Below are 11,539 nucleotides of genomic sequence, written 5' to 3' on the forward strand. Positions count from 1 at the left end.
CATAAATCATTTTACAAACTCTAGAAGAGCCCTATGAATCCACAAGGCATGTGACTCTGAATTGGCAAGGCCTAGGTATTTTAAATGATCAGCTGTTTTCCTGAAATCTCTAGCATAAAAATAAATAACTAAATAAATATAAACAAGGAGGGAAATGATGTAAAGGAAATAGAAGAGCAGGAAAGTGAGTGTAACCGGAAGTTTAGTTAATCGGCAAAAATTTCGTGATGTGATTGTTAGTGAATGTGTTCATGCTTTTACATGCAGTTCACATGTGTGTGTGTGTGTGTGTGTGTATCTTGGTAATGTTGACAAATGAAGTCTTCCTTATTTTTAGGTACCGTTGTTTGCTTTAGAAATCTTAGGAAGAAGTTCTTCTCTTCAGCATTAGTTATTTCTTTTTTTGGGGGGGTGGAAGTCTGAATTCTGGGGCCTGGGTACTGTCCCTCAGCTCTTCAGCTCAAGGCTAGCACTCTACCACTTGAGCCACAGCGCCACTGCCAGCTTTTTTCTTTTTGCTTATGTGGTGCTGAGGAATCAAACCCAGGGCCTCAGGCATGCAAGGCAAGTGCTCTACCACTGAGCCACCTTCCCAGCCCAGCATTAGTTATTTCTATCATTAATCTGCTGCTTAGAACCTGTGTCTGTGAGATTCTTTAGTCTGAAAAATCATGTGATTAAATCATTAGCTTCTGGTCCCAAATCATAATTTCTGACAAAAGATGATCAGTTGTGAAAGCTCAAGTTCATTGGCTTACTTGGATTTTGTATATTTGAAAGAAAAAAGAATAAAGGAAAAAAATGAAGTACAGAAAGATATCATGTTTAATTTGTCAGTGTGTTTGGAGGCTAAATGAATGCCACAAAAGAACTCAGTGTTAAGTGTTCTGTTTCTGTGGAATTTAGTTAAATTTGTGAGCTAAGTGAATTTTGACACATCCAGTTTGTTGGCCTGTTCAATTTGTCCTGAGATTATCCATGATAATCGTGTGCAGTCACTACAGCTGGGTTGTGTTTGGCTTCTATTTTGTAAATATATGATTTTTTTACTAATAACTTCTGTAACTAAGATTCTTTTCAGCCTCCCTTTGCAAAGAATATAAAACATAGTTAATGTATACTGCATATGATTTTCTCAGTATATTTATTCCTCATTTATATTGCTTATAAGTGCATATTTGAAAGCTTCATGCTACATTATTTCTGTGAAATTTTACAGTATATTAAGAGAGAAAATTAGTGTATTAGTCTATTAACCTATGAAATGAGTCAACAAAAGTTCACAAAAGAGTTGTGTTTTATAAAATCCCTTACTAGGAGAAAGCAAAGTCAGCTAAGGAGTTATAATGTCTATCTTTGAAGTGTGAAAATGTATTCCATATATTTCTTGGAATGAAACTTACTAAATATCATAGGTCATCCTGAAATGGAAAGAGCTAGATTATAGAAACAACTTGTTGGACTTGAGAATAAACACACACATATATTTCCATCTTAAACAACTATATTTCTCTTGCTCTTTTCAGTTCTGGTTTATAAAACCTGTTCAAATAGTTTCTGTAAGAAGTGATATAGTTCCAGTTAAACATTGTACAAAGCCTTCTTCAAGGTAGCTTGTTTGACACATAAGTGTGAAAGTTAAAGTTAAAGCCCCAACAAAAATAGACTGAATTCCAAACTAAATGTCTTGACTTATAGCACATTCAATGTTGATTCATCACAACCTATTAAGCAGGCACTATTAAAGAGCTTCTGCTACCATTTCTGGCATGGCATGTAGAGGCTAGGTCATGGGTAATATATCATTTTGAGAGCCCAGAGGGGTTACATGTATGACTTCAAATAAACTTCTCACACCTTGGAACTTTGGTTTCCTCATCATTAACACAGATGTCATGGGACCAATCATAGTGGCAGTAATGAATACATAATTAGGTAATGTATGAATAGTAGCCTATAAATGGAAACTCGCTAGGAGATGGGAATCTGAGCTTTGCAGCATGTCCATCCTGTATCCTTGGAGGTCCAAAGGATCTACATGACAAGACCTTTGCAGATATATAGAATGCATGGTGTAGACAAGTCTCTACAAGTAATGGCTGACTAGGCAGCAAGTCAATGTTTTTTGAGTGAATGAATGAATGTAGGCTTTCTCTTAAAGCTATTATGAACATTGAGATACATATTCAAGTGATCACTCTGTGTGTGTATATGTGTGTGTATGTGTGTGAGAGAGAGATAAAGCTTTAAATGATTACATTCTATCTCTCTTGGTGACCTCCCATGTGCACTTTAATGGAAAATATTTTTTAGCCATTATCAAAGCTTCCTGCTAAGTGATAATGAATATATAAAGAGCCATTCGATTTTGCTGAAATTAGCATGGAGGATAGTTGTTAGGATTTAAATCCCATCCTAACACCATTTGGAAGGAGGGAGATACTGATGTAAATTTCAGTACGATGACACACAACTGCCAGAGTTGGTTGAAGATGGCAGACCCTGGGATATAAACTCATGTACAGTTGCTTGCCTGCCAATCCTTACAAAGATCCTTTCCCATTTGGTGTCCGTTACCAGTGTGTGTGGCTGAAGGCAGCTTCTCCTCTTCAATTCGTCTTCCAACCTCACTCTCATCTGAGACAACTTTCACCCTGCCTGCAACAGCTATGTGCTCCTATCGCCACATTTTCCCAGGACATCCTAGCTGACCCACTTTTGTACATGCTACATTTCGTCTTGAGAGGTTTTCAGTTCTGTATTTGCTCACTTCATGACAGCAGCCTGGGTTTCAGCATTGGGTTTCTGCTCTTACTTAGCCCTCCCAAATTCCTTTGCACTGAACATGGCCTCCGTGCCTTTACCATGACAAGATTAGGGTATTTCAGTCTGCTTCCTTGGCTTCCTTATTAGACCGATGTATAGTGGCTTGCACTGGTAGGCAGGCAGTACGTGGAGGAGGCAAAGGCCTTGGAATCAGACCAAATTGGGTCTTGAGATCCTCACTTCGCTTCCTCTTAGTTGAGTGATCTTTGACACATAGGCTGCACATTCCAAATTTCACTTTCTTCAAGTGTAAGGGGAAACAGTGATTCAGATTTTACAGGATCCAAATGGAGTTTAAGTGAAACAATATAACTTAAGGGCATGGTGTTTAATAGACATGCAGGAAATTGAAATAGCAAATATAGCGATGGCAGTAATTATGATTAGTGTTTGTAGTTTCTTCTACTTTTAATTATAAATTACAAAACCTGTATAAGCAATGACTTGTCAACTTTGTATCCTCCAGAGATATTATTAATGCCTGTCCCCTAAGAAGAGATACAGTGTATTCATAAGATTTGTAAAATGTTCACTGATGCTCTTCACTACCCCCCCTACCAACCTTCAGTAGCCAGTGTCAGGTACAAAGTGCTGCAAGTTATATGCAGAGTTCCCCACCATAAGGAATCTCTACAAAATGTATTCCTGGCCAGGTTGCTCACACCTCAGTTCATAAACTGAGAGAACACCTCAGTTCATAAACCAATACTTTGCTTTGGAGGCAGGACACAGTCTTAGTACTGATTCTGTTATGACAGTGAAAGACTTTGTTTTCCAGTCTCATTCCACCAATGAACGCTATAATTGTATTCTGCCATATTCCCTGACACTATTATTTTTACTTTACAAACATAAAGTTTGAGTCTACATTTGTCTAATAATTTTGCAAAACACTTAGTAGTAGATCTTAATTAACATAAGGGAAAGTACAACTTACTACATTTTTGTTAAATTTTTAATTTATTTTTATTGTAAAGATACTGTACAGAGGGGTTACAGTCACATGAGCAAGGTAATGAGTACATTTCCTATGGAGCATTATTACACCCTCCTTTATTTTCCCCATACCAGCCTTTTCCTCCTCACCTCCCCAATTTCTTGATCCCCACTTTCCCTTCCCTCCCCTCAAAGTTGCAATGTTTGTTTTCAACATAGTGTCTTGGACATCTCATTGTTACAATGGGTCATCCTATATCCTTATTTCAGCATTTTGTTATTTTCCTTCCCCTCCCCAAAGTAGAAAAATGTATATACAAGATGCAGGACACTGGAATCAAACACAGTGACAACAGGAGTTGTCACTCCTGTACATTGTACATTATAAGTACATTAAAAAGAATAGCAACAAAGATAAAACCTCTTGTGCTCTATCTTAGGGTTCATTAGTTCTTAATCATATTCATCATCATGGTAAGAGCATCTAGCTACAAGTCAAGGTTCTTGTCTTTTTAAAAATAATTTGGAAGTCTGTTACAGTGTATCATGGCCTATTTTATTGGGTATGTATGGAAGGAAATAATCCTTTCCTGTGTATCATATGAGTCAGCATCAACACTCTAAATTAATTAATAAGAAGACAAGTAAGCATAAAATAGAAAAAAAATAGAATTAATTCATTTGAACTGAACACCAGTGGCTCCTGCCTGTAATCTGAACTACTCAGGAGGCTGAGAGATGAGGATTGTGGTTTGAAGACAACCCAGACAGGAAAGGCTGTGAGTCTTATCTCCAATTCACCACTAAGAAGCCAGAAGTAGAGCTGTGGGCCATAAGAACTAAAGCTAATGGGCAGCAATTAGGCCCTGTGTTCATGCCTCAGAATGGGCACTCAAAATAAATAACAGAGTTATTTGGGAAACTTAGAATGCCCTAGTTGTATGGATTCTTTTCCACTTCTCTGAGCAGTAATCCTTTCTCCTACATGAAGAAGTGATCTCCCTATCCTGTAGTGGGATCACTACTAATAATCTGTTTTCAGAAGGAGCCTCTCCTACTCTTTCTAAGTAGTTAATTGTAGCTTGTGCTCTACAACTTGAGCAAAGCCTCCAGCCAGGCATTTTGCAAATTATTTTAGAAATGGAGAATTACAGACTTCTCTGCCTGGCTTGGTCTTGTGCTACCATCCTTTGGAACTCAGATCCTCCTGAGTAGCTAGTACCTGCAGGTGTGAGTTACAGCTGCCTGACTGTATTTCAGTTCTTATTCGGAAGGCGGTGTTAGCTTCTCTTTCAAAATACACCCTAGCTTTCTCTTAGGCGCTTGTTTTAGGTTTGGTTGTTTTCTATTGTGACTACAAACACATTGACTATAAACCTCCAAATTTGATCTTTCTTTTTATGTTTGATACTACTGGGATTCACCTCTGGTCCTTATGTCTACTACTTAGGCTCTGTAACCATTGCAGAACATTTCCAGCCTTATTTTCAGCTGATTATTTTTGAGATAGGGTCTTGCTCCCTGCCCAGGAATGATTCAACTATGTGAATTTTTCATGGAGCTAGAATAATACTGGTGGGCCAATGCTTAGCTGGTCAGTGAAAAGGTATCTCATAAATCCTTTCTTCCTGGGCTGGTCTTGAACTTTGATCCCAACATTCTCAGCCTCTCAGGTAGTTAGAATACCAGGTATGAACCACCAGTGCCTCATTAAATTTCTTTCCTAAGGGAAGAGGAAAGGAGAGAGATATTTATATACTCTGTAAAATGATTTTCTTAAATTTCTGTCTTTATTGAGAAAGAATTAGGGGACCTAGCTCAACAATTCGTGACCCCTTGAATAACACAGTTTAGCAACAACATGGGTTAGACTTTGAGATGGGCAGAAGGGATGGCAAAAGCTGAGAGATAAGACCTTGCCTGTCACTCTAACAGGAAGTATTTTAGACTCTGCGTTTCAGAGGAGAATGAAAGAGGAAATAGAAACAAGCACTTGAAGATTACTCTTGGTATAAACAGCACATCTGAGCTTGAAAGATGACATACTGCCTTTTTTGATACATCTATTTGCACCATGACAAAAAGGTTTAAATATAGCCTCTGACATAGTGGTGAGTTTAGCTTCCGGTATATTACAGCATTGACTCCCACCACCTGGGTTATGTTCTCAGCCTTAAACTGAAAACTGTTTAATGATTTGCTAGGACAGTGTTTCTCTGCCACCTAGTGGTTGCACATTAGACCTGCATTGAGTTTGGGTTTCTTCACATTATAAATATCAGTGTTCTTTTCCCTTTTTGAGAATGGCTTATTTACAGCCAAGGGTCCACTTTTGGAAAAATTCACTATTCTGTGACATTGATATTAATGTTTCTGTTCTCATGAGTTCATTATAGAGGAACTGGCAGCCACCATTATCAAACCTATTTCTGCTGTGGCGTTTTCTAACCTAAAGATTTTCAGGTACTTGAAAAGTTTTTGGTTTTGATTTTGCTTTGTCCTTGAAACTTCTCTGCAAAAAGGCCTGTTATTTCTCCAGCTAATAAGCAAAAGTAGAAATCATGATGGGCATGCTAACTTGTGTCTTTAGAAAGACAAATTGCTAAAAGAAGACAGAGTAGGACACTTTGAATGGTGGAATTGCTATTGAATTATACTGTATACAAAGATTATTCTTTACTATATTTAAAAAATTTTATAAACCTTATCACCTAACTTCTAACTTACAGCTCCTACTTTTCCTCACAAATTACTTAGGTGTAACAACACGAATAAATGCTAGTTGCCAGACATTGCCCGAAGTACTATATATAAGTGATCTCCAACACTTATGCACCCTGAATTAGAAACACCATTCCTATTTTTTTATTCACATGCTGGTACTAAAGCTTGAGCATAAAGTCTCTTGCTCTCACTTGCTTTTTTTGCTCAAGGCTGGTGCTCAATGACTTGAACCACAGCTCTATTTCAAGCTATTTGGTGATGAGTTAGAGATACGAGTTTCATTGACCTTCCTGCTTGGGCTGGCTTTGAGCAGGGATCCACAGATCTCAGCCTCTTGAATAACGAGGATTACAGGCGTGAGCCACAGGTGCCTGACCCACCCACAACATTCCTATTTTAAAGAAGAGGAAATTAGATCAAGGGCTTGGGCTACTTGTCCTGGATCTCACACATTCACCAAAGGATAATGCCACAGGAATAATCAGTAAGATGTGAACCGATATATTATTTTTAAAAGTATGTATCTGAATTATATTTATCCCACAAGTTGCTCTTTTCTATAATAGGAAAGGCTTGCAGGGATGATCAGCCTTTTTTAAATTTTTTATTATTAATTTCTTATTGCGACAAACTGTACAGAGGGGTTACAATTACAGCCTTTTTTTTTTTTAACACTTCTTAATAAAAGGAATAATTGCAAAGGCTATTTATATTTGGGTATTTATCAGGTAATTCCTGTGCCATACAAAATTATTAACAGAGACAGACAGCACTGACTAGCCCGTTAGATCACAGGAGGAGCATCCGTGTCTGGTTCATCACGTATGAAATGATTTCATGGGCCTTATACCGCCCACCGGCCAGACATTCCCCTCCCCTAGAGGCCTCTGCCGCCTGGGCCTGATATTAATTCACAGAGCATAGATTACGTGTGAGCGCCGTTGAGGTCACACAAGGATCTCCTCCAGGCTTTTTGGACCACGCTTGTTTAGGGAGTGTGTGGGACTGAGAAAAGCCCTCTGCGCATGCCTCGAAGGCTGGATGGGCCATAGGAAACCTAAGGGGGAGGAGGCCGTGGGATCTGAAGCAACTCAAACTTGCCAAGAGTTTCTCTAAATAGCATGAGGCCGAAGCACATGGACAATGACTTAATAATGTCCCCGAGGAGAGTGTGGGAGATATTGTGGAACACCCCATGACTTGTGTTTGTTTCTAGTGCCCTGAGACAGGTATGTGGTTCATAGTTAAGATGACATTTACAGCCCTTTCTCCGGGGAACGAGGTCTTCTTCAGGTCAGTTGGGTTCTAGAGCAGGAGCAGAGCAATGTACTGAACAGGTCCTGCTTCCAAAATTCGTTTCTTTTACTCTGAACTATCAGTTCTGCCCAAGTAGCACAATTTTCTCTTGTCTCCTAAAATTCCCAGCTAGGTTAACAGGACATTGCCTCGATTTTCCTCTTTTCACTGTGAATTCTGATACATAAAGGATATTCTGAACAAAAAATGGCAGTGTGTTATTATCAGTGAAGTCACAGATAAGTGTTTCCTAGCTAAAATTCTGTAACTGTGTGATTGAGTGTATTTCTTCAGCAAGGCCTTCTCCTCTCACTAGGGGGCATCTGGAATCACTGTAGTCTCCAATCCCTTTTGTCTACTCTAAAAGATATAAACAGTAGGGTAGGTCTAGCTACCTGTATTCCATATTACCACCTTCCTTGTGAAAGATAGATCAGACTCATATTTTCTATACTACAATTTTATTCCCAATTTTGCTCCCCAAAACATCTGGAGCAATCCTAAAATTCTTCTTTAGTAGAAGAAGGAAGGATAGCTTGCTGGATTTGAGTTTAGTCACAGTGCAACGTGGTATGTCGATTTCACATGTAAAATATATGCATGACCCAGATTTCTCTCAATGTATTTCAAAAAGAATACACTGAGAAAACATACGTTAGATGTTGGCTTTTATCTGTCATAGGTTCACAGGGACGCTGATTATCTTCTCTTCATCTGTAGGTGATAAAAGATGCTATCATCGAAAGCATTGAGTACAGAAGACAGAATCCATCTCGTTGCTCTGTTTCCCTCAGTAATGTGGAAGCAAGAAAATTTTTCAACAAGGAGTTTCTAAGTAAACCCACAGCGTAGTCTGAGTGTGGGAAGATCAGCCTTTCCTAATGCTGACGGTTACCTGTAATTCCATGACAACTGGATTTAAAAGCACAGATTGGACTGAACCTAAAAAATTGGCTAAATCTGCAGCTGTTCACCCATATGGAAATAATGCTGTTACAAGTGGTGAGGTTGATAAGTGGTGTGAATCATGTAGCACTGTATTTAGTAACCAGTTACTGCCAGTAGGAATTTCCTGATATCAATTGTAGTTTTAAATATTCCTTACCAACCTTCCTTGTTCCTTTCTCTTGTTTCTTGATGTAGTTTTCTTTTCAAAATATTTAATGGTTGAATTTCAGTAAGTAAAGTTTCCCATTGTGTATGAATGTTACTCACTACTGAGATTCATTCATGCCATGGAATAACACTATTTTTATTTATATATGCATACATATAGATGAAATAAAGTACTTCAATATAAAAATAAACATAGATGTCTGACCTACTCTTTGAATGAACATTGAACGTTTGAACATTGTTGCTATGAGAGACTTTCCAGATTCACTGCTTTTCAACACAAACAGTGCTATACTCAAATGTGAAACTTAGAAAACATTGAAATCCTGCTTGTTTAATTTTGTAACAACCAATATGTACAATATGTGTATTTTGTTCAATCAGGGTGTGTTTCTTCAGTAAGTATAAAACCTATCTAAGCGTTTCTAATGTAACATTTACTTGGCTGACATCTGTTCACCAGACAGAGCAGTTTCTTCAAGGGAACATCGCTGAGACATGGGGGAAGCACCAGGTAGAAAAACCCTGTCAATAGTCACACTCTTGACGTCCAAATTTTAACCAGTCAAGGTGGCCGATGGTAAGCAAAACAGATCCACACATGACTTGTTGGTAAGTGGTAAGTGCTGAGCAGAAAATTGAAAGAGAAAAAGATGGAAAGTGCTGGAGGTGTGTGGTGAAAACACATGAAGATGACAGGGAGTCGAGGTGAGCAGAGGGAGTCAGATCTGGTCGGAGAAAACACAGGCCCACACCTGTAGCCCCAAGTGTGTGCAAGAAAAGGGGGTGGGGGACCGTGTGCTCCCCTCAATGCAGAAGGTGTAGAAAATGAGTGGTATTTGTTCATAAGTGGCTTAATATTGTTGCATTTATCCTTCCAAATATTCCTGTAAAGTAACACATACAGAGAGGCAAAGAAACTTATCCAGAAATATTGGAGTTAGTGTCTGAATCAGGTTAGGGTCCTCTACCCTTGACCTTGTGGCTTTTGTCACAATTCATCATGGCCCATGCCATGGACTGGTTGAGCAATGGAATGATACCTGGCTTTCAAGCCAGGACAGGGTAGGACTCTGTTTTCCCACTGCTCACCTGCTTTTGCTTTCTCATTGAAGTAACATTGGCTCCTTGTGTAATGCAGCTTTGCTAGAGTATGCAAAGGGGTGTGTGAGTATGTGGGTGGGCATGTGTGTGCCATGTGAAGGGCCTGGGAGCCCATCACCTCCCTAGCAGTGAGCAGACCTGGCTCCCAGATGTTGGATTTTCAACCGATAAGCTGATTTCAGGACAATCAAAGGCAAAGTCTGAATCGGGATCATTTTATCTTGCAGAATGCAAAGGAATTCCCAAAATGACAGTAGGAACATGGCAAAGACCCAGAAACCTCCTTGAAGGAAGTAAACATTTGGGACAAATGTTCACATCTGTAAACTTAGCATCCTAGCTACTCAGGAAACTAAGATCCAAGCAGGAAAGCCCATGAGACCCTAATCTCCAATGAAGCACAAAACAAACAAAATAAAAATAAACAAAACAAAAACTGGTAAATGGAGCTGTGGCTCAAGTGGAACAGCACTAGCCTTGAGCAAAAAAAAAAAAATCTCAAGGCCCAGGTCCTGAGTTCAAGTCCCAGGACCAGCGCATGCGCGCACGCGCACACACATACACACACACACACACACACACACTATACTGTTGGTGTATGCTAATAAAATAACAGAAGTAATGAGCTATGCATGATCCTTTCAATAATATTGGAAAGCGCCTGCATTCTGATGCAACTAGGAAAGCTGACAGGTTAAAAAGCAATCAGATCTATACATTACCTCCAAGTACTTGCTGCAAAATTCTCACTCACCCAGAGGAAAGAGTACTTGGACTGTAGAGAAGGCTATCCAGTGAAAGGTGGGCATGCTGGCTAGGACAAGCAGCCGTGCATGCTGGGGTAGAACATCATGACAGGGCACAACATTGCTTCCATGATGGGCCATCTGTGAGCAGAGGGCAGATCCACCAGTGAGGCCCAATTTTCTGTCTGCAATTATCAATGCTTCCCAGGTCGGGATGTTAGGGGTAGACTGAAGAATTTTAGACTGAAGCAGAGTAAAGAGACAGCAGCTGAAAACCCTGTGTGAATGTGTTACACACTGTGGGTCACATTGACCAAGTGGGGCACTTGGTGTAACTTGAATGGACTCTCAGAGAACTTGACCAGAGCAATACATGAATGTGAATATTGTGACTTTCATGGTTATATTGCAGCAATGAATCAGACTATCTTTCTTTGTAGTAAATACACATTAAAGTTTTCAGAATGGAAAGACTTCTTGTTGGCTATGTAATTTTCTTTTTGGTGATACTTGGGATTAGACTCAAAGGCAAGCACTTTAACACTTGAGCTGCTCTATCTTTTGCTTTTACACTGTGATTCCCCTACCCTGCGTCCTGGATAACTAGGATTACGGGTGTGTGATGTCATGTGAGCTGGCCTTAAATCATGATCTTCCTATCTTGGACTCCTAAGTAGCTGAAATTAGAGGCAAGCATTACCATGCCCAACCCAGCTCAGATCAGTAACATGCTTCTATTGAGGGTGTATGTGTGGAAGGACAATAATGGAGTCTAAACTTGGAGTCTTGTA

General features: G+C 39.3%; 1 protein-coding gene across 4 annotated transcripts in view; it reads left to right on the forward strand.

Annotated features, from left to right (window-relative positions):
* Pla2g4a (phospholipase A2 group IVA) overlaps positions 1 to 11,167 on the forward strand; it is a 176,432-nt gene extending 165,265 nt beyond the window's left edge. For all 4 annotated transcript variants that reach the window (XM_070034248.1, XM_070034247.1, XM_070034249.1 and 1 more), the window contains one exon: positions 8,503 to 11,167. In XM_070034248.1, the coding sequence (XP_069890349.1) occupies positions 8,503 to 8,634 (132 nt within the window). In that variant the 3' untranslated portion in view covers positions 8,635 to 11,167. The remainder of the gene's footprint in view (positions 1 to 8,502) is intronic.
* The last annotated feature ends 372 nt before the right edge of the window (positions 11,168 to 11,539 follow it).

This window comes from Dipodomys merriami, unplaced genomic scaffold (assembly GCF_024711535.1).
Source record: "Dipodomys merriami isolate MVZ:Mamm:240054 unplaced genomic scaffold, mDipMer1.0.p SCAF_24, whole genome shotgun sequence".
Lineage (NCBI taxonomy): Eukaryota > Metazoa > Chordata > Mammalia > Rodentia > Heteromyidae > Dipodomys > Dipodomys merriami.